At 40.5% G+C, this 24,079-nt stretch overlaps 1 protein-coding gene across 2 annotated transcripts; it reads left to right on the top strand.

Annotated features, from left to right (window-relative positions):
• The first annotated feature begins 1,970 nt into the window (after positions 1–1,970).
• Positions 1,971–24,016, top strand: slc38a5b (solute carrier family 38 member 5b). 2 transcript variants are annotated; one of them, XM_074643055.1, is made up of 16 exons: positions 1,971–2,112; positions 8,096–8,247; positions 8,343–8,409; positions 10,003–10,118; positions 11,629–11,702; positions 11,895–11,987; positions 12,144–12,225; positions 12,972–13,054; positions 13,674–13,732; positions 16,241–16,357; positions 16,569–16,648; positions 17,782–17,882; positions 17,985–18,109; positions 19,415–19,559; positions 22,205–22,308; positions 23,436–24,016. In XM_074643055.1, exons 2-16 carry the CDS (start codon positions 8,183–8,185, stop codon positions 23,538–23,540), a joined length of 1,416 nt encoding a protein of 471 aa, XP_074499156.1. In that variant the 5' UTR covers positions 1,971–2,112; positions 8,096–8,182; the 3' UTR covers positions 23,541–24,016. The 2 variants fall into 2 exon arrangements, with proteins under 2 accessions (XP_074499156.1, XP_074499157.1); XM_074643056.1 differs by having other exon boundaries at positions 1,999–2,120; positions 8,103–8,247.
• The last annotated feature ends 63 nt before the right edge of the window (positions 24,017–24,079 follow it).

Here is a 24,079-nt window from a genome sequence, read left to right on the forward strand (position 1 = left end):
ATGTCCACACAAACAGTCAATACAATCGGAAAACAGTGAACAACCTCATAGGCCGGTGTCATCCGGATTTGAACACATGGCTGAGCTGAAGAGTGCTGAGTAGACTGGGTTAAGATCCCAGCAGATAGAGTCATTAAGAAGCAAGCAGCTTGGTGTTGACTCAGCCATGTAGTGAGATAGCAATGTTACAGTAAAACATGAGGGAAAGATAGCACAAGTATAGAGAGGCAAAGTCCCGCACCTTCCGGTGGACCACCACAGGACCTTATTTCGAACGGTAGTCAACGGCAAGAGACAAATATTTTTTTGATCCCGTTTGAATTGCGCCATGAATCACACATATGATGTTTGTCAATTTAAAACATCATTTTTCAAGTAGCAGCGGAAGCAGTGACGTTAACGTATTTAACAGTTTTTCACCAAAATCTTTGGGAAGAAAAAAAAAAATCGTAACGTTAACTTAACGCTACTCCTCATCGATCATAAACGTTTGAATATAAAACGACTCGTTAAAATCGGTTGAGAAATGTAGACGTTGTAGTGCTTTTTATTCAGAAAAACGGCAGCTCCCCCGTTCACTTGTATAGGGTTACAGGCCAGCCTTGCCTGGTCCAATATGGCGCCCACGTTGTCGTACGATCCAGGATTCAATGAGGCGTCTATGTATATATGTCTATGGTTTTTTGAGCTTGTTCATGTAGACAACACATTTATAACAAAAGATCTGTGTTACAAACTGGAGATGTGAAGTTTGAAAGACTTGGGAGCTTACCAAGTGTCTCATGAAAGACACTAGTGGTTTGTATTATTGGAAATAAAGGATCCAGGGTTTTTGGAGATTAACCCATACTAAAAGTCAGGATGTCTCAACCTCTTTGATTTTGATCCATCTCTTGTGAGTCCCACAATTTTGTGGAAGTGACATACTAAATCACTGGAGTATCCCTTCCCAAGCCATAGGTTTGCTTTTTTTGAAGCTTTGGTTTAGATTTATCTCACCAGGGGTAAATTCCACCTGTCAAACAGTGCTCAAATATATTGATTAGACGGTAGAATAATACTCCGTTAAAGTCCTGCACTGAACATTTCACTGATGTACAAGTATAGAAGTACTTCTGAATTCCTGCACTGGTAAAAGTGCTAGTACTTATTAAATGTCCTGGGGAAATCGTACTTACGTCACAACTCTACTATTTACCACCATTTATACATTCTTTATCCAGGGTTTTGTTCAATGCTCCTTTTCAGCACGTACAGTCAGACACATTCACACCAAAAAGATTTTATATGTCAAAAGAAATCATTCCAAATGTTTGGATTGAGTAACATTGTTAGAGCAGCCATACCTCCACACACACACACACACACACACACACACACACACACACACACAGCTGAAAGTGTGTTCCTGTGTGGAAACAATACACCAAAATAACCATGGGAATGTGTGTATCCTGGACCATCTGTTTTTTCAAACAGCTCAGGTCACCTCAGACATTTCTGGGGAATGCTGGTTTATATATTTACCTTTCTGTGGAACCTTTCCATATTGATCTAAGAGCGCTAGCTTTTTCCAGTTTGCTTCTAATGCAGAGCTGCCCACCAGCAGCCAGGCTCTCTTATGTAACCCCGTGCTGATCACCTCACCATATTTCCGCTGTTACCACAACTCAGAGGCAGGGGAGTGGGAAGAGATTTGAAACATGGAAACAATTCAATGGGCCCAGTGTGTGTGAGACCAGGCCATAGGAGCCCCACTGAATTCCCCACAGAGCAATCCATCACCGGAGCGGAGGCCTGACCAAAAGTCATAGTTAACTTGTTTTCTCCTTTTTGGAAAGGAAGAGGAGTGCCTCTACATGTGACATCACAAGAAACTTGAAACCGTCATTTTCAGCAGCCCTCCCTACTCTCTGCCTGCTCCCACATTTGCTCCCCTCTCCCCAACCTCTCCCTGAGTCGCTCTGGGCTTCTCTCCGGGGCTCCACAAACACGGGCGAGTGTTTTACTAATCCTCTCAGCCCAAAACGACACCTCTGATCCCAGGACTTCACCACACAGTTCCCCCCCTCTGCTTCAGAGAGTCAGCTGGGCCTGCTTCTGGAGGTACCGGTAAGTCACTCACTCCGTTCTTCTGGCTGAGCTGGAGCTGCTCTGCTGCCACGTGGTTTGGCTACTTGAGGTCTGCTCAGGAAGAGTGAAGACCCATGGTGTAGAGGCTTTGTTACAGGCACCAGCCAGTGCTCACGGGCGTTGATTTTGAAAGTATGCTCAGGTTATGCAGCTGTGCTCCAGATGTGGAACAACTCCACTGAGTTCTTGGTAGCCCTTCTCAAAGTAACTCTATAAATGAGCTTGAGAATGATTCCTCTTGAGATTATAATTGTATTTCAAGCAATTTACTATTAACAATTTTTTTTTACTAATTATTTTCCAAATTAATTATTAATGTAACTTTGTGGATTTGGTGGATCTGCAGTACTAACATTGTTCGCGCTACAGTGTTATTGTTACTCTTGATGTCTTTCTAAGAATTTACATTTTAAAAAGTAAATGGTGAGTTTTCATGTACAAATATTTTCAGATATTTGTGGAGTGAGAAATAAGTGAAGAAAAAAAAGATAATGGGCAAGTGCTTTAATGCATTCACAACATGTATGTCGACTACTACACATAAATGTGAAGTTCAGGAAAAACACCAAAACAACAACAACAACAGAACACACACTTTTGCTGGTGTTGAGGTAAACAGGAATCTCAGCTGTTGCTTGATGTCATACTGTAGATCTCCAATAGAGCTTAATGTGCTGCACATTTTTTAAAAAGACCAAAACACATTAAAAAAAATTTTTTAAAAAAGGTGACAGTATTATATAAGCTGTAGATGTACACATTACATACTTGGAAAATAGGGCAGGGCCTAATTCAGGCACACATTGTACACTTTCTGTTCCTTCCTACCTCACCGTGTGGCAGGCTTTATACTGTATATATACTCTATCCCAGTGAAAACAGTATGAAGTATGTTAAAGGCTTGCATTTTCTTTCTGCAGGCTTATGAATATGTTTCAAATGTCTTTGGATCATGTAAAAAAAAAAAAAAAACATTTTTCGAATAATAATAAGAGAGAAAAAAAAAATTTAATTATTCACTTTTTCTCCAAAAGTGTGATATTCAGTTGGATATATCACTCACAGAAAACACAAACAGAAATGTAATAAACATTCAAATTTACATTTCTGTTTGTGTACAGATTAAACAAATGAGATACTACATGTTCGTCAGTGAGCTTTAGAGGTGTTGGTACTGTAGGTGTATTTTTGAACTTTGGACGGAGCCAGGCTGGTCTGTCTTCATGCTAAACAGACCTAGACCTAGTCCTGACTCCAGCTCTGTACTTGAGGCTGACATGAGGTTTAGATCCATCTGAACATCTGACTCCCAAAAAGAAAACAAGGGGACTCCCAAAATGTCAAACTATTCTTTTAAGCGTTTTCTTTGCTTACTCAGCCTATTGCATCTATTCAGTTCAGTGTCATCATTTCAATTTTAAAGTGTGTTAACACTAGCTGGTTTCCAGATTGTTGCTTTTTGTTGCATAAATAATGCTTGAACATTTGATTCCCAACGACCTACTGAAAGCACATGCTGCAGCACGGCGTCCAAAATAGAAGTTTCTGTTTACAGTTGTAAACGTTTGGCCAAAAAGCTATTGGCAAGAGACTCTTGGACCTGATTGGTGCTCAGGGTGGGTGGGTGCACCTGCATCACAATAAGTGGGATAGTATCAGGTGAGCAGGCGGCCACAGGAAACTGTGACTTTATATACTCACTTATTTTCCTTATTCACAACTGGCTTTTATAATGGGATACTGTCCTGCATGGTTAAAGAGATTCACCTGATATATATATATATATATATAAAACAAAAAAAACAGGTTCAAACAACTGTTTGATCATGTGTGAAATTTGCTAAGCTATAGAAATGCATCATTTATCCGAGTTCAGATGTTATGATGTGATCACAGTTAGGAGTTTAGAGCCCCGATAAGATTAACTAGTGCCTTTTTTACATGTTGAGACACAGTGCAAACACACATCCTACTTCATTAAAGTATTATTAAAGTAAGACCAGTACCTGATCCTGATCTGGATCACCTGGAATCCCCAATTTAAGCGTGAGGTGTTTAATTACGGCTAACTTACAGTCTCAATCATCAATTTCCAATTTCATAAGAGATGCTTTTGAGCACATACACCTCAGTTAACTAGTATGTAAAGGTATATGTGTTGTGAATGCTCTACTACCACCTGAACTGCATGTCAACAGCATAATACACATATTAAAATATATGCCTTTGATTTTCTCCCTGTGAAATATGAATATATTTAGTAATGCCAATAAAGTGCATGACAATGTAAAATCTCTCTCTGCGTAGGGACAGTATTTACAAATAGATGACTATGTACAAAATGTCAATGTCTGAGCTTAGTAATGTTTGAGCAGGGAGGTCATTCTCAGCTGTTATCACTCTGTCTGTCGTTCCAGAGGCCTACAGGGTGGAGATATCCATAGCTGGAGCCGTCCAGACTTGGCTTCACTCCAGCCTCTTATCTGTAGAGTCACATTGCCTTTCACTGGAGCTTGGCCCACCAATACAGAATGTAATTCTAATATATGACAATTCTGGCTGAGGTTTGCATTGGTTTTATTAGTAAAGATCAATGCACAAACTATTCAGGTCTGGTCTGGTCTGCACTGTTCAACTGGTCAATATTCATTTTTAATAACATTTGTGACAGAGTTGTGAAATCTATAGCTAAATAGTTACCACATTTTAAAAATGTAGTTTCCATAAACAGATTCCATACTGGATTCAGATTTTATAAAAACACCTGCAGGGCCGGATTCATCCACCTGGAGGCCCAGGGTAAAAACGGCCGTATATGATAACATATTTTTGTGGACGGAGTGTAAGTGGAGGTGGAATAATTCTCTGAATATGTTAGCTAACGCTGGCTAGTAAGTTGTTTTTTTAACAATGGCAGAAGAATAATCTGAAAAACATCATGTGCATCTGTGTCCTCAGGTGCTCCTAACAGCATCTGTTGGATTTCAGACAGGAGGAAAACAACCAGTCAGAGCTGATCTGGAGTCTGCCGTCCAGCTGCTGTCTATGAGAGCCGGCTGTCGATTACTCGCGAATTCCGACCAAACCAAACTAGGCAGCGCTGATCAAATATGAATCAATATTCTGTTGCTATAATGCCTATTTCTCTCCTCAAATGTCTTCAGAATCATCTTGTAGGTTACTGTTTATATGTAAAATGAGAACGTTTGTGACGCAAAAGCCATTGTGAAATCTGTTGAAGGAACGCCAAGTTACGGTCACATGACCGGAGCACAGCCAATAGGAACGCTCTCTCTGAAATGACCTGTGATTGGTCAAAGTCTCCCGTCACGGGCTAGATTTTCTAAAGCCTGAAAACAGAGCCATGAGGAGGTGTAGATATCTAGTTATCTCTCAGAACACTTGAATTAAAATATGCTGAAAGGTTATTATGGAATTTTTGCCCAATGATGCCAAAAACATACTGACTACTGCCACTGTAATAGCTGGGCTGCACGATGGTGCAGTGGTTAGCACTGTCGCCTGCAGGAGGGTTGCTGGTTTGAATCTGGCTCGGTTCTGTGTTCTGTGTTGTGGGTTTTCTCCAGGTTTGTCTGTTTGAAAATTTGCTGCCATCGTTTTCGGAGATTTGAGAGCCGCTACGGGGTGCCTTGAAACCGGTCCGGCCTTCGCCTGAGCATAGCCTACTTCAGTCTGCTGGTAAAATCATAATTAATCGTTGCCTTAGTTGGTAGTATGCAGTACATACTGATTGAGTATAATAGTATGCAGTACGTTGGTATACGATTTCAAGGGTTTATTAGTGTTATAAATTAGTAGGCTACGGCAAAACATACACAATTTGAGATGCAGCGAGCCCCGGTCTGCAGAGCCCTAAAGCCCCCACTGCTGCACAGAGCCCTGTGTGCTTGTTTATTCAAAGTTTATTAATATTGAACATGTTGCATGTCCAAATTGCACCAAATTTGACAAAGCACTCCCTTGGGATCCGCAGCAATACACCCGCCAAGTGTGAGGTAGATCGGATGTGCGGTTCTCAAGATACGCGAAGGACATACCCACCCACATACAGTACATACATACCCAGACAGAGATTTATTGCTTAATAGCTACATGTTTATTTCTGTACATTAAGAGCAACAAATCAAATTCATAAACACACTTGGCCAATAAAGCTGATCCTGATAAAGGTGTTATGGTGAACGTGTAACCAAATGATTACACATCCAGCAGACACGGAGCAACATTAGCATTAGTATTTTGGAGTGGTGTTTGTGTCCACTTGATGAATGTAAGCTCTGTTTTTAGCTCTTTATCTCTATATCTATATCACCCAGCAGCTACTGTATACTGTATATCTTCCCAAAGGGAACAAACACTACAGCAGCTGTTGATGGTAACTCATCCCTGTCCAACCAGCTGAAGCAGCTGAGGCGCTGAGAAGAATAAGCTAAGACAACAGTAGTTTTCATCAGGATTGTCTCATTTTTCAACAAATAAGAAAAATGTATTCCATCAGAATAATTTGAAAGATGTCATGATCAAGTAAGAATTTAGGGATAGGGGCTTTCTAATCATTTCATTGAGACCTCTGAGTTATAGCAGCAGACGCGTAGATTTTATTTTAGTTTGCCCATTTTGGGGGCAGCGGAACAAACTCTAAGCACAACATTGACATTATTATTCCCTTATGAAGTTGTTTTTGTTAGCAAACAGTCGGCTTTTTATACATCCAGCAGACAACATTAGCATTCATTTGGATTTGTAAGAGTCTAATATTTACTCTCCTTTTGGGTCTGCTTTGGTTCTCCACCAACTGCTGAGAAACACATCTGTCTCTTTAGCTGCTAAATGCTCCACTATGTTCTCCAGCTAGTGTCTAACTGTGTCTGTCTGCTGTCTGCTGATGGGCAGGATGTGTACAGTACAGTGGGTTTATCAGAGCTTTTTCACTGACAACAGCTGCCTGTTGCTGCTGGAAACCAAGTTGATGAGTGTTATTTCAGTCTTCTCTGTACATCTATAACATGTCTGTGCTGGATGACAGATCACCCCTCTTTTGCTACTCCTGAGGTTTCTGCCCTTTTTCCTGTTAAATGGTTGTTTTTAAAGGGCTTCTTTTTGCTTGTTTTTCCAAATCAGGGGTCTATGGATAGATGGTGTTATATATTCTACAGATTGTGCCCACATTTGTGGTATTGGGTTATATAAATAAAGTTGACTTGACTTTAAATATAACCTTAAGCATAGATTTTTAGCATCTGTTATTATACCCCCGCGACAACGTAGTCGGGGGTATATAGCGCTCCGCCTGTCCTTCCGTCCTTCCGTCCGTTTGCGTGTCACACTTTTCTTTCCGGAGCAGAACTCGGAAACTGTTTAACTTAAGAACTTTAAATTTGGTTTGATGGTTGACAGTGTGGTCTAGTTGTGCCTTTTGGGGGGTTAGAAGTCCAGGGTGCCCAAAATTCAAAAACTTTTGGGCACCCTGGACTTGAGGAAGGTGAGCTAATAACAAGCTACATTGTGCTCAATAGACTAATACCATTAGTTCCAAAAGGGCAACACCTTTGGCCCTACTTTAGTAGGGGTCAAGCGGTGAGCGGGGGTATGTGAGCCATGCTCACTTTTACCTTGTTAACTGAAGGTTGTTCAACATGTCTGGTTTTGACGTTCACTAATTTAATCATAATTATTATTATTTCACTCTGGACCAAAGCGTGGCTAAAGATACACACAAGCAGTCACCATCTAGTATTGTATCACAATGTTTTTAACACAAATGGCTGAACATGACACACACACAAAAAATATTTAGTTACAACTGAAGCAATTGTAAGCAGTTCACATTTTGATGAAGTCAGTGTTCCAGAGTCAATATTACAATTATTATTAATTAAATGTGCAAATATTCGACATGAGGTGGTTTTAAGCTGCTTGTGTTTTGTTTCTTCTTTTGCAGATTTCACCTTCAACACCTTTTTATTCTTTTGAGAAAAAAATCACATCTATCTGACGGAATAAGTCAGCCTATGTCTCTGTCATAAGTATGGAACTGCAGAAGCTATCAAATGGCAATCACCACCATGACGCTGCTGTGCCCGTGGAGGGAGGGTATGTTTCCTATATGTGTGTCCTATGTGAAACCAAGTACATTCATATTATTTAAAAGTTGTGCAGTGTTTTTTTGTTTGTGATGGATATTACAGAATCCCACCAGAGGAAGAAAAGTTCCTGCAGCAGAGTGATGGATCAAAGAGACCTCAGTTCACAGATGTGAGTATGAGAGAGAGGCCTAGATGTGTTCAGTTACACAGTAGAATTCAGCAAATAACATTTATTTTTTTACTTGTGCAAGTTATCATCATGTTCTAATGGACTATATTAAAACTACAGTATTAAGGAGGGGGTGGGAGGACAGGGGTCAAAAAAGAGGGAGCACTTGACTTTAGTCTACAGCTGATATCGTGATTAACATTTTAACTTTTTGATGAAATGTCTTCTATACACCTGGCCACACAGTTTATGCATCATGTAATTGGTTTAATTATGACTGTTATTAGATGTCAGTCAGACATCTTAAACAGGTCAGACCATCAGATTTAATTAATCCTTATTCTTTATTGTTTGGAATCCAAGCATGGTGCTCATGTCAACCAGTAGCTGTCTGGTTCACTCATTTGATTTAGAAGCTCTTTATTCAAAAATATTTGCAATAAAATAATTATAATAAGGGGTTCATCCCTGTGGTCTCTAAATGACATCCACAGCTATTCTACTGTACATCAGAGGGTACATTTTGAGTAATGCCGGAGGTTAAGTGTTTGACTAACAGAACCTCAGATCGCATTCTGTCTCAGGGCCATTTCTGGCCATTTTAGTGCCGCAAGACAACTATGGCAAGCCGTTTTAACATTTAATAGCTAGACAGGATATTCATTTGTGATATCTGCAATGTCATTTTGCCATTCATGTGTTTGGGGTTTATCATTACGGATACCCACAATTCAGTTGCGGATATCCATAATGTGAATTATGACTAGTTGTAATACCAGTTTCAGAAATCTACAATTAAATTCTGACTAGTCAGAATTCCAGTGACGAAATGACGTTGCAGATATCTGTAATTACGTCAGAAAGGGAGCGAGATGAGACGGGAGGCGGAAGCTATTCAAAAATACTATGGCGCTGCACTGCAGCCGTATGGGTTTATAAAGTGTGTCTGGAGACAATAAATCTACAATACGCTGTAAATTCCTACCACAACTCTTTAGTGAACAAAGCTCTTGTTCACCACAGATTCCTTGATGATGAGCTCTTTCTATTTCATGGCATTTTCTAACTATCTGATCAACAGCGGTCCCTGACCGCTCGTCTCACAGCCGGCTGTACATAGAGACCGAGGTTGTAGCTCGTTGTCTTCTTAACTACTGTTAGACAGAACCGTTGTTGGTGTTTCAACAATGTTTCGCTTATGAGTTATCGATCCAGGAAGTTTGAACCTTACCAAACTAACTTCAAAACTGAATTACAGATATCTCTAACTGTCGTTTTGACTAGTCAAAATGATGTTATAGATATCTTGAATAAGAATTCTGACTAGTCACAATGTAATTACGACTAGTCAAAATGCAATTGTGGATATCTCTAATGTTAATTCCGGATAGTCAAGCTTAGCTATTAAATGTTAAAACGGCTTGCCATGGTCAACTGTCTGACAACTGTCACCCTTGAGGGCATAAGTAGCATGATTTTTGAGTTGACACTATACGTGATTTGTAATGTAATGTCACAATATGCATCCTAACATGAAGTCATTATCGTTATTGTGTCGTAGAAGTTAATATTCCAGTCTTGTGTCTTTTCCAGTTTGAGGGTAAAACCTCCATTGGGATGTCTGTCTTCAACCTGAGCAATGCCATCATGGGCAGCGGCATTCTGGGTCTGTCATACGCCATGTCCAACACCGGCATCGTCTTTTTCCTGTGAGTACCAGAAATATGCACACTTTGGTACAGAGAGTACAACTGAACGTGGTACACACACACACACACACACACACACACACACGTTCTCTACCTCAGTGGATCCCTGAAAATTACAGACAGTAGACAAACAGAGGAGACAAGGTCAATATTGTACAACACTTGGTTATTGCTTAAGCCATATGAAGCTATGACAAAGTACACTGATCAGACAAAACATTAAGACCACTGACAGGTGAAGTGAATAACATTAACTATCTCATTACAATGGCACCTGGCAGTGGGTAGGATATATGAGGCAGCAAATGAACATTTTGAACTTTGTGTTGGAAGCAGAAAAAATGGGCAAGCGTAAGGATGTGAGCGACTTTGACAAGGGTCAAATTGTGATGGCTAGACGACTGGGTCAGAGCATCTCCAGAACTGCAGCTCTTGTGGGATGTTCCCGGTCTGCAGTGGTCAGGACCTACCAAAAGTGGTTCAAGGAAGGAAAACCGGTGAACCGGCGACAGGGTCAGACCCGAGGCTCATTGATGCACGTGGGGAGCGAAGGCTGGCCCGTGTTGTCCGATCCAATAGAAGAGCTACTGGAGCTCAAATTGTCCACCGCCAAAAGCGCCTACAATGGGCACGTGAGCATCAGAACTGGACCACGGAGCAATGGAAGAAGGTGACCTGGTCTGATGAATCACGTTTTCTTTTACATCATGTTGACGGCGACGAGTTCGAGGTGTTGACTCGGCCTCCAAATTCTCCAGATCTCAATCCAATCGAGCATCTGTGGGATGTGCTGGACAAACAAAGTCCGATCCGCGGAGGTCCCACCTCGTAACTTCCAGGACTTAAAGGATCTGCTACTGACGGCTTGGTGCCAAATACCACAGCATACCTTCAGAGGTCTAGTGGAGTCCATGCCTCGACGGGTCAGGGCTGTTTTGGCGGCAGAAGGGTGACCTACTCAATATTAGGCAGGTGGTCATAATGTTATGGCTAATCGGTGTATAACACAATGTTAGGACTGGTGAAGTGTGAATATTCTGTACACTCTACAGCGACGCAATAAGCAGGAGCAGCTCTTACACTAAACACAATAATGACAAATAAGACAACAACACCTCACTGATCTAATGTTCACAAGTTTCATTTTTATTAAACCTAATATGATACCTAACCAAGTGCCGGAGGGAGCACCACAATTCACAATGATGAATTATTTAAATTTAAGATGAAGTACAAGTACACAACTACAATTGGCATCATTAGACCACTATAGGCAATACAAAGATATACATATTTGCTCGAAATAATAAAAGGAATGATGGTGCCCCCCTCCTCCATCATCCTGTGGTTTGTTCCATTGCGCCTGACAAACTCGAGCCTGGCTTGTCCACCACAAAACAATTACGTCCCAAATGGTCAGCAGCAAATTATGCCTCAATACAGAAACTAATCAACATGTAAGAAGTGACATTAATGACACTACCTACCGTACCTGTTTTGTGTTTTACAGGATCCTGCTGACATGTATCGCCTGTCTGTCCTGTTACTCAGTCCATCTGCTGCTACGCAGTGCTGGAGTTGTGGGTGAGGCTTCATTAAATGTGGATAAATATTGTCGGAAATCTGACATTAGTCTCAGAGCTTAAACTTTTCAAAGGGTCTTTCTCTTTGTCTCTTCATTTCCCTTCTCCTGTATCGAAGGACAATTCAGCTAGTAGTAGTAGTAGTAGTAGGTGTCAGTCTGTTAACATGGTTCTTTGTCATTGCTCTCTTGAGGTATTCGGGCCTACGAGCAGCTGGGCCTGAGAGCTTTTGGTCATCCAGGGAAGATTATAGCAGCTGTCATCATCACGCTACATAACATAGGAGGTAAGACACTGGAATACTATGAGTAGGTAGCAGTGTATACAAGGGAACCAAATGTGCCAGAACATCACTGTTATGAGGGGAACATGTAAATACACGTTGCCATGTACACTAATAAACACTCTTTCTTCAGGCTGTCTATGTTTTCCTCCCCTGCAGCCATGTCCAGCTACCTGTTCATAGTCAAATCTGAGTTGCCGCTGGTCATCCAAGCCTTTCTTGGCCTGACATCAAGCTCTGGGTGAGTACTGCTAACAACTTTGAAATCAATCAGTGTCATCTGCATATGCCCATTACAGAGACAGGTCCAAGATAATAAGCTGAAAAGAGTCCATCTCTCAGGACTTTCTGACTTCCTGTCTGTGGCTCTCAGCTCCAAGCCCATTGGTTCCTACTGAAGACGTCAATCTTTAAAAACACCTCATAAATATGTACATCAATTTAAAAAAAAAAGAAAACGCTCAGTCATTTCTTGAAACAGATTGTCTTTCTAGTTTTTAACTAACGGTACTCAAACAGGAGGAAATTATGCATTTGTTGGGGTCTATTTGCAGCAGCGGATTATTCTACAAACTCACACATGATGCAACCTTCAATTTTGGCCAAAAACATTTCTTTTGCTTCACTTTAGTTTCCGGAGCAGAACTCAGGAACTATTTAACTTAGGAACTTTAAATTTGGTATGATGGTTGACAGTGTAGCCTAGTTGTGTCTTTTGGGGGTAGTTTTGGGCACCCTGGACTTGAGGAAGGTGAGCTAATAACAAGCTACATTGTGCTCAATAGACTCATTTCATTAGTTCAAAAAGGGCAAAACCTTTAGTAGGGGTCGAGCGGTGAGCGGGGGTATGTGAGCCATGCTCGCGTTTGCCTTGTTTTACAACAGAACTGACCTCACTGTTACTATAAATGTAGTTTGAATGTCGGTTTTATCTGTGTGTACTGTATTCTTAACTGTATGTGTGTGTGCGATGTGTTCTGCACCTAGCGACTGGTTCATGAATGGAAACTACCTCATCATCATCGTCACTGTCGGCATCATCTTCCCACTGGCCCTGATGAAACACCTGGGTATGCCACTTCCCCTCAATTATATCACACTGAACAACTCCTCAGAGTAATGCTTTGGACGGTCTGTGTACAAGGTCATTCATTATTTCAAGTTTTTTTTAAAGAACCTGACCCTTGTGTCACCTTATTATATGGTGTAAAATGAATTTAATACAACCTTCACACAGGACTTTGTCTTTGTATGAATATCCTGTCTGTCAGTAACTTTGTGTCGTATTGCTGTTGTGTCTCAATAAGATTATCTGTCTAAATAAAGGTTTAATAAAATAAAATAAAAAAGTCATGTACCAGGTGGAAACCTCCGGGTCTGAAAAGTGAAGCTAATGCAGAAGTGCCTTTAAACTAGCATTTTTAAAATGGCCATCAGGCAGCATAAAGAAGTCTGATTATATAGAAGTCTGAGAAAATGAGCCTACTCCTCACTTGATTTATTACCTCAGTAAACATTGTAAATATGAGTTTATGGTCTCAATCGCTAGTTTCAAGTCTTCTTCAATACAGCATGATGTTCATTTGGTAAATTATGATCTCAAAGCAATTACACTTACACTATTGTAACAGAGTGCCTTCGGTGTATTTTCTGAGGTGTATCTGAGGGTTGTCTTCATGTGTTCTGCAGGGTATCTTGGTTATACCAGTGGCTTCTCTCTCTCCTGCATGGTCTTCTTCCTCTCTGCGGTGAGTCTGTGGGTATCGTCAAACACAGTCTCACAGCAGTTTGTGAAATATTCACGAAATTTGATCTATTTGATTCGTGTACATAGACACAAATTTACCTTTTTTTGCGTGGCACTCAGCACGACTTTCAACAACATATTTTTTATGCGTTTTTCCTACGAAAGTCCAGCAACACGTGACGCACGTGTCAATTTACGGTATAGTCTTTTCAAAATAAAACAACTTTGTTAGGTTCAAGAAATAGATCGACCTGGTTAGGCTTAGGCAACAAAACGACTTTGTTAAGTTTAGGAAAATATCAACTTGGATAGGCTTAGGCAACAAAACTACTTAGTTAGGTTTAGGAAAAATCGACTTGGTTAGCCTTAGGCAACAAAACTACTTAGTTAGGTTTAGGAAAACATCGACTTGGTTAGGCTTAAGCAACAAAACTACTTAGTTAGGTTTAGGAAAACATCGACTTGGTTAGCCTTAGGCAACAAAACTACTTAGTTAGGTTTAGGAAAACATCGACTTGGTTAGGCTTAAGCAACAAAACTACTTAGTTAGGTTTAGGAAAAGATCGACTTGGTTAGGCTTAGGCAACAAAACCACTTAGTTAGGTTTAGTAAAATATCGCGGTTTGGGTTAAAATAACACCAGAAGTTATGTTAAGTTATGTGACAAATAAATCAAACTTTGACACGAACAGCGGTCTCCTTGGCGAAAGTCCTGTATTTTTTGACCCACCCATCCACGCCGACCGTCTCCCTATTACTGCCGCTCTCTATACTTCCCGGTTCACAATTACTTGGATTACACAACAATTGATTTCGGGCTGACAATCACGAAAAAAAATTGAAATTCATGACTATGTACACGAATCAATACATCAAATTTTGTGACTTTTTCACGAACTGCTGTGCGACTTGGCTGTATGGAGGCAATGCATTACTGTACGGCTGTTATCACAGCACTGGTGGTTCTGGAGAAATGTTTGTTGTTATGTCTAGGGAAGTTAATTACGTAACGTTACTCGCGCCAGAGTTAACCCCCGTCACTCCACTCAGCCGCCAGGAAACAAGACACGGGAAACATCTTTTGGTCTTGAGGAGCTGCAGCATTTATTTCTGCACAAACTGCAACTTCCACTGAACATTCACTTGATATTCTCAAAGCTAAACTAACTGTCTTCTGCTCCACTCGCTCACTTATTGTTCGCTCTCACACATTCGCCGCCGCTCTCTCTCTCCTGCTTCACCACTCATTTCCCACGTACACACACACTCTACGCACTGGCTCTGCTCTCCAAATGACCTTTGCTACTCTTACAACAGCTCTAGATAGGGCCATTTGTGTTTCCACATCCAGTTCGTAGTTCTTCTACACGCTTGGCACATGGGAGAGGCTGAAACCTGCAACCTCACCGCTGGATGCCGCCAGATGTTACGCACAGTACCTTTAATTGAGATTGTAAAGTTTTAATTCAAGAAAATGTAATTACCCAAACTACAGTATTGGGGAAGAAGAAAAAATATATTTTTTACATGCACACACCATATTATGTAAATAAATGTATTTCTGTGTAGTTTTCACCCCATGCTATGACATTGAACTACATGAGCAATAGATCCAATGACTATTATGTCAATGGTGTCCCATGTAGTTACAATCCCATCCTCATTGGTTTGGATTTAGGGCCACAACTTACCTGTTTTGGTTCAGTCTCAGTGTTCTCATCAATCTTGTATCCAGTAGCAGCAGGCAGCAGTGAAAAAGTTCTGATAAACCAACTGTATATACTCTACCTGCTCATCAGCAAACAGCAGACAGACACAGTTAGAGACTAGATGGTGAGCATAGTGGAGCATTTAGCAGCTAAAGAGACAGATATTTCTCTCTGCAGTTGGTAGACTAAAACAGACCCAAAAGGAGAGTAAATATTAGACTCCTACAAATCCAAATGAATGTTAATGTTGTCTGCTGGATGCATAAAAAGCCAACTGTTTGCTAACAAAAACAACTTCATAAGGGAATAATAATGTCAATGTTGTGTTTACAGTTTGTTCTCCTGCCCCCAAAATGGGCAAAAATAAAATAAAATCTACGCAACTGCAGCTATAACTCAGAGGTCTCCATTAAATGAATAGAAAGTCCCAATCTGGAAAATTATTCGGATGGAATACATTTTTCTTATTTGTTGAAAAATGAGACAATCCTGATTTAAAGAGCTGTAGTCTCAGTTTATTCTTCTCAGCGCCTCCAGGTTGAATCCTTGTGGCTTTAGCTAGTTGGACAGGGATGAGTTACCGTCAACAGCTGCTATAGTGTTTGTTCCCTTTGGGAAGATATACAGTAGTTGATATAGATATAGAGATAATGTAGAGAAGAGTTAAGATACCAACTAAAACAGCATATGTTTTGAGGAGATTCCAAACAGTACCAAAATGTATATGTTGTTTTGTTACCAATGGCAGGAGAGGTATCATTTATTTCCCCTCCTCAAACTCTCTTTCTCTGTCACACCAGGTCATCTACAAGAGATTCAACATTGCTTGCCCTCTGGAAGTGTTTGGCAACTACTCTGTGAGCACAGCCGCCCCAGAGGACACGTGCACCGCCAAATTCTTCACCATCAATCAAGAGGTCAGAGATGAACTCCCTGAACTTAAAGCACACACAAATTACCATTTGCAGTTGAACTGTTCTTTTCTGTTGAGCTCTGTTCAGAGGACTGCGGTGTGCTCTGAACATGTAGAAAACTATTTGTGGTCTGCATCATATTACGCGTGGCACATGGCTGGACAGGGTTCATGTGAGACAACCGTGTGAAGTTACTCTGTTACTTGATTTGCAGACGGCGTACACCATCCCCATCCTGGCATTTGCTTTTGTATGTCACCCTGAAGTGCTTCCTATCTACACTGAACTGAGCAAGTAAGACGCACATATTATTCGATTCTTACATTCTCCACATACTGTACACATTGTGCACTTCCACAGCACATGTGCAAGGACCTTTCAGGTGAAAAAACATTATTGGCTGTAACATAAAGACAGTAAGGAATAATCTATGGTACATGCCAATTTTTTAGTTTTTTAAAGTTGCATTCCTAATTTTGTGATGGTGCCCCAAAACGTTTCTCCCAACTCACCGTTGAAAATTAAATGAAAAAAATAAATGAAAATCAACACAGTTCACAGTTTAAAGGGGACATATCATGCTCATTTTCAGGTTGGTACTTGTATTTTGGTGTCTACTAGAACATGTTTACATGCCTTAATGTTTAGAATAACACATTATTGTTCTCATACTGACTGTTTGAATATACCTGTATTCACCCTCTGTCTAATGCCAGGATCAGACTGCACGATATTTTTGACGGTTACGATGGTCACTATGTCAGATTAGATGATTGAGATTCATAAATTATTGTGGTGACTTGGCCGCGACACATGACAGACTACACGTCGGTCCCCTGTTCCGACAATACACACTCTCCCGGCACCGCCGTCTTAATATACGGGCTTACCGGGGCTCAAGCCCCCCCAACCCCCCACACCCCGGGCCCAACCATGTAAAGGGGCCCACGAGGCTCCATGGGAAAACAATAAAAACATAATTCACAGGGAGAAGCGAAAGCGGGCGATCAACGGGATGCTCCATGCGCAAAGACGCAACGGCGGTGGTGTTTTTTACTCTGACACAACCTAGATCGAATATCCTACTGCGAGGTCCGGCAGCAGTTGTGAAGTCTGAACCGGACATAAAACACTCCATTTTAGCAGCCTGTCTCTTTAAGCCCACCTCCTGAAAAAGGACAATCTGCTCTGATTGGCTTGAGAGAAAAAATATAGTGCACCTTTGCAAAGGTAGTTCAAGCTGTGGGCGGCATATTCTAATTGGCCAAGTTGGAAAAATACTGACATGGACATTTGTTTACAACCTGTTCAACTGCGATCTTTAAATATAAACTGAAAATAAACTTTGTCAATAGCCATGCTTCTTTCTCTCTCGAATATGTGTATTGTATGTGCTAAAAAACATCTGCCATCTTGTTCCCCTAAAGCCCAACCAAGAGAAGAATGCAGAATATTGGCAATGTTTCCATCCTGGGCATGTTCGTCATGTACTTCCTCACTGCCACATTTGGCTATCTGACCTTCTACGGTGAGAGCAACATCCCTTTAAGTCACCTGCAGAACATAGCTCAGTTTAATGATAGTGTCACATGTTTTATATATGCGTGTGTGTGTGTGTGTGTGTGTGCAGAGAACACTGAAGCAGAGCTCCTCCATACCTACAGTAAGGTGGACCCCCTGGACACTCTGATCCTGTGTGTTCGGCTGGCCGTCCTGGTGGCCGTCACTCTGACTGTACCCGTGGTCTTGTTTCCTGTAAGAACATGTCCGGCCTTCACACAGACACATCCATCTGACATGCTCTCTGACACTGACCTGAAATGCCTTTGTTTCTTTTACTAAATTAAATACAAAAGTAAAGTGGGCAGGGTTCTGTAAATTGTCAAATAAAAGCTGTGTTCATATAGTCAACTAGAATGGCACTCGGAGAACGCAGACCTCCGCCCACGCGTGACTATAAAAACAGGTCACAGCTCACAGCTGGCGGTTACGTGAGGTGGTCGGCTTATTATTAACACGGTGTGTTTCCGTGTAACGTATCGGCAGATGCCTCTCTCATTCAGCAGCCTAGATACTGCTCTCATTCACTAAGGGTGCTTTCACATTAGGGACCCGGGCCCGGATCCAAGTATACTTGTCCCCAAAGTCCAGTTTGTTTGATTAGTGTGAACGCTGCGAACCGTACTCGAGCACGGTTCGCCGATCCGTGCCCGAGTCCACTTGAAAAGGTGGTTAACTTCATGTTAACCCATGGATTTTTCTTCCTCATAATAATGAGAAACAGATCACTTAATTACAGGATCGGGATCCATAATATAGTTGGAAAAGCACAGGTGTATTTAATAACATAAATGATGGCTGTATTCCATTTAGGGAAGGTCCTGGTATTGCACATGCTGGCTCCCTGGAATAGCTTACTGGGACACTTAATGGAACTGAGCCATTGTTATTAATGTTGTTCATTTCACCTGTGCTTTTAGACAAGTCAAAATGTCTGCTGTGAAAAAGGTCCATTGCTATCAAAATAAAGCATGCAATGAAGTAAGATAAAAAAAGTTTTCAGTAGCAATATAGCTGAAATACAAGATTATGAGACATGGAATTCTGCTAGTTGAATTATCTGTACAGTTTCTAACTTTTATTTAATAGTGCAGTGTCATGTTTTAATTCTTAAAAATCATCAGTACAAACAATGAAACATTGCTGAAAAGAATTAGCCTCATTGTCAAGTACTAAAAGGTACAAGGACTGTGTCCATAATACATTTAGAATCCAATTACGAGACCCTGTGACATCAAACCAGAGATCTTCAAATATTGCCATGTGATGGTGGGGTGAAGTTAGAGGTTGAGCTTTGTAGAACTCTTTGGATAAATTCAACAAATGAAATTCATTTGTGGGCTATCTAGTTCCAGGTTTTATTTTATTTTATTGATTTACAAAGTTGTTCGAATCATTCTGATTACTGATAAAATGCTGTATTGAGTGCGCATGATGTGAAATATTCCCCCCGTTGCTCTGTGTGACACAGTTTGATACACCGCCTTGTGTTTCTGTCAGATCCGTCGTGCACTCCTGCAGCTACTGTTTCCAGGGAAGCCCTTCAACTGGCTCCGTCACATCGCCATCGCTGTGTGTCTGCTCTCCATTGTCAACCTGCTGGTCATCCTTGTTCCTAACATTCGAGACATCTTTGGCATAACTGGTGAGATATTAGACCTGAAAGTATTATGAATGCCTGAACGAAAAGGGGTATTTGTAAAAAAGCTCTAACGAAATTACATCACATTTTAAAATAACGAGTTGACTTAAAGTCATTGAAATAATTAATTTGTGTTTTTTAATATTTTTTTCATTGAATTATTCTTCCATAATATGTTTTGGTCATTTTGGAGTTCCATATCAAATGAGAACAACTGTACATCAGCATTGTGTGCAGTATAGAGAGTCGGAGTAGACCTGAAGTGACATGTGGAATTCCCCAAGGCTCCGTTCTCGGGCCTCTCTGGCTTCTGTTCAACATCTACAGTACATGCTCCCACTAGCTCAGATTACAAAAGACAACTATTTTACCATAATAATGCAGACGACTCACACAGATTTACAGAACAATATCACCAAGTGACTATGGTCAACTTGCACCGAATAGTTATGGATGCAGAGCTAAATCTTAACATTCACATTAAGATAATTATTAATTCAATTCAAGTGTCATCTTACGAATGTATCAAGATTTAATGCAACACTTCATTTTACAGGTCCGCAAATGTCATGGTAATCAGGTGATAATAAGCAAGTAACCTATTTGAAATTTCTCTGGCCAAATTATCCCAATATTTACCTCAAACTATCAAAAGTTACTTTATTATAAACATGATTTAATGATTATATGCTAAAATAGCATATAATGGTTAAAATAGGGCCCTTAGGCTTGAGAAGCGGCTGTTCTTCATCGGAGGTGGAAATCCAAAACTAATAGAAGACACTTCTGATCAGGCACAAATCTCACCATTGTGGGACTTATTATCTACACAAATGTAACCTGGTAGCTAATGTCATGATTCAGGGATTGTTTTTTTAAGAAATTTCAAATAAGTTGTTTGCTAATTATTATCTATTTATCAATTAACTTTGTATTCTTTTCCTGGAAATGTATTAAATAAATTACCAGCTATTGGGAAATAGCGGAATATAATTGTTAAATCATGTTTATAATTACGACACAGTATCAGGGCCACATTGAGGGGGAAAAAAATCTGAGATTTCGAGATAAAGGTATATTACGAGAAAAATAGTCGTAATATTACGAGAAACAAATCATAACTTTACGAGAAAAAATTTAATTTCCTCCTCCACAAAAGAGTTAATTTCCTCCAGGTCCATGTGGTTCTTTCTTCAAAATAAACGCAGTTTCTTGCACAATCTTTTCAAGGTCCTGATACTGATGATAATGTGGTGCTGATGTGCCAAAAGGTGAAGTATTTCGTTATTTGTGAAATCTATACTAAAGTATAACTTCACAAGATGATCCAAGTTCCTCATGTTCACACAGGCGGCAGGCTGCTCTATTTCCCCTCTAAAATAACACGTAAAATTACTACTTTACAATATCATGACTTTATTCTCATAATATTATGACTTTATTCTCAAAATCTCAAATTTATTTTTTTCCTCAATGTGGCCCTAATACTCCGTCCTATATAATAAAGTAATTTTCTATCAATTTTTAGGTAAATATTGGGATAATTTGGCAGTAATTCCAAAGAAATTTCAAATAGGTTACCTGCAAATTATCACCTAATTACCATGAAATTTGTGGACCTGTAAAATGAAGTGTTACCGGACTTTTCAAAAGTCCTTCATATCTTGATATATTCTTAAGATGTCTGAAGAAATGTCCACATTAATAACTACTTAACAGATTTCATACCTGATCTGACCGCAGCACGTACTTCAAAAGATTACTCTGCTCTGGTCTGGTGTGTTGGACAAATGGCTGTGATTGGCTGGTTGACTGTTTAATCAACCTAACTTGACCAACAGCCTTTCATGAATAGAGAACTCATTCTCTGTTTTTAGAGATTTTAGTTTCCTTTTATCTCGTGAAAAAGTGGGGGCATGAAATCATGTTTCTCTGAAAGTGCGGCTGTGGCAACACCCACAACGCCCACGGGTGCGCCGTACCCTGGACTTTTGTCAGCGAGAGCTGTAGTAGACTCAACTACTGTAATGGTGTCTTTACAGGTCTGACTTCAGTTCTTTGGTCTTGTCAGGCTTCCTGTGTGAAAAACAGTTTTTTTAAATACTACTATTGGTTTATAAAACACTGATTGATTTAAGGCCAAAATACATCGCTCATCTGTTGCTACAGTTCAAAGTTGTCTTTAAAGTGAGGCTATATACGTTTTGCTGAATGAAAATAGTAGAGAAGAGTCATAGTCAGAGAACTGAATCAGTAATATCAATCACACAGCAATAACTATCTAAAGTCTGCAAATAGCTAACATTAGCCCCCATAAGCTACTGGTCATACCAGACCACGTAAGACTATGTAGCAGCAAAACCCCTGAGTGTATTGAATTGAGCAAGGGTGTATTTTATTGCTGATGATTTCAACTCTTCATTTGCAAGCAGAGGATTGTGTCATTTCTTCTATCATAGTCTCACTGTAAGTTAAAAGGCAGAAACGTACTGTTAAACCAAGATAAATGCAGTTGGCCACAGTACTGGAGTTTCAGCAAAGAACAGATTGTTCATTCAACGGGCTTATTTGTTACAGCTAACAGCTTTCTCTGAGATAAATTCTGTTTTACAATGAAATGATGTATTGTGCCTCCTCTGTGTCTATAGGGGCAACCACTGCTCCCTGTCTGATCTTCATCCTTCCTGGACTCTTCTACATTCGCATCATCCCCACCGACCAGGAGCCCATTAACTCCAGACCAAAGATCCAGGTAGGTTCATATTCCTCCCTGACTGAGAGGGTTGACACAACAACAGAGTTAACCCTCTGAGACCCACAATAGAGCCGTTTTTGTCATTTTTTAGGGGCGTACAGGAGGTCTTTAGGGGGAGATAGCAGGTCAGCAGTAGATGTCACATAGAAGTGGTGTACATCATCTGAAAGCTGGGAACCTGAAGATTAATTTGACATGCAGCTCATATGTGCAGCTTACACATGTTTGGTGCTAAATTTGACCATTTTTACCACTTGAGAATTGATAAAAAATTATCAATAATCACTCCAAAATACCACATTAAGACATCAGGACCTTTAAGGACATCGTAGGAAAAAGCCATGTTGTGTTTTGGGATCAAAACTTTTGACATTTTGAGATTTCTGCAGGAAATTGCATTTTTCAGCAATTGGATGGCAAGCCCTTCTGTTGTGTAAACTGCTCAGAAACCCCCTTATTGTCAGTATATCGTGGAAAGCCATCCGTCCTGTGAATGCCCTAGGTCTGTAGTTGGTGGCTGTAACGTTTCATGAGGCTGAATATCCTAGAGGTCACCACAGGTCATTTTATACAGTGAGGTCCCGTTTCAAAAAATGGTCTCACTACAATGAAATGGCTACTATGGGGACTAACATCATCACACATGAATACAGTTGGGTTCATTGGATCCACAAGAGTCTCAGCATTACAGTGATACTCAATTTATGTAATTCAAGACTGTTTAGAGTCCCCAGGATGCAGAAATATTCAAACACTATTTTTGGAATAGACGAAAATAACACATTTATACTGCATGAAAAAAACTGCATGTGATTAACATAAAGTGGGCGAGTGTGTAAAGGGGAGACTCGTGGGCACCCATAGAATCCATTTTCATTCACATATCTTGAGGCCAGAGGTCAAGGGACCCCTTTGAAAACCCCTTTGGAGCGTTATTTAGCCTCCTTCCTGACATGTTAGTATGACATGGGTGGTACCAATGGATTCTAGTTTCATATGATACCTGCCCTAAAACTGAACCTGCTAGAGTCTCTAAAAGACAGTAAAGGTGGTCTGGGGTCGCCCCCAGTAAATCTAAGTGGGCCCGGTGATTCTACATTGACATATCTGCTTTGGATTTTCAGGCTGCGGTTTTCACAGCACTGGGCTTCATATTCATGACCATGAGCCTCACATTCATCGGGATTGACTGGATGAGCGGAGAAAAGCGGAATCTCGGAGGCCATTAAAGTGAACCCCCCCAAGCCCTATACAACGACAGCAGCCCACTGCTGCACCCCTCCTCCAGTCCTCCGGATGGGAAGCGAGATTCAACCTACTGCTAGAAGGCTCTGGTCTTTAGTTGGACTGTTTTTATAAATCATAAGGACAATCCATTCCTCCAGAGCGATGAGGAGCCCAGTCTTGTCCGTCACCCACCCAGGTTGATATATCTATACAGTAACCACCAGGATCCATCACAGGTGGTGTTCCTCTGTTCTACATGAAGAGCTGACAAACATGTTGACCACGGAAGCCCCTCAACCACTAAAAGCAATTTGCCTAAACAGAGGCTAAATGTGGTGTAGAATAACAGCAATATTAAAAACATCTGTTTAATTGTCAGCAAAGTTTGATAGAGAACATTTATTTGGTATGTGCTTGATGAAAATGCTGTTCCCATTGTGGTGGTTAACATAGTAGTCCAGTTACTTCTGTTCATCTGCGAGTATGAGGTAACTGAGCAAATTCACTTCAATTGTGTACTGTGATTCAGCAGAGCAGCACT

This window comes from Sebastes fasciatus, chromosome 8, assembly GCF_043250625.1.
Source record: "Sebastes fasciatus isolate fSebFas1 chromosome 8, fSebFas1.pri, whole genome shotgun sequence".
NCBI classification, from domain to species: domain Eukaryota; kingdom Metazoa; phylum Chordata; class Actinopteri; order Perciformes; family Sebastidae; genus Sebastes; species Sebastes fasciatus.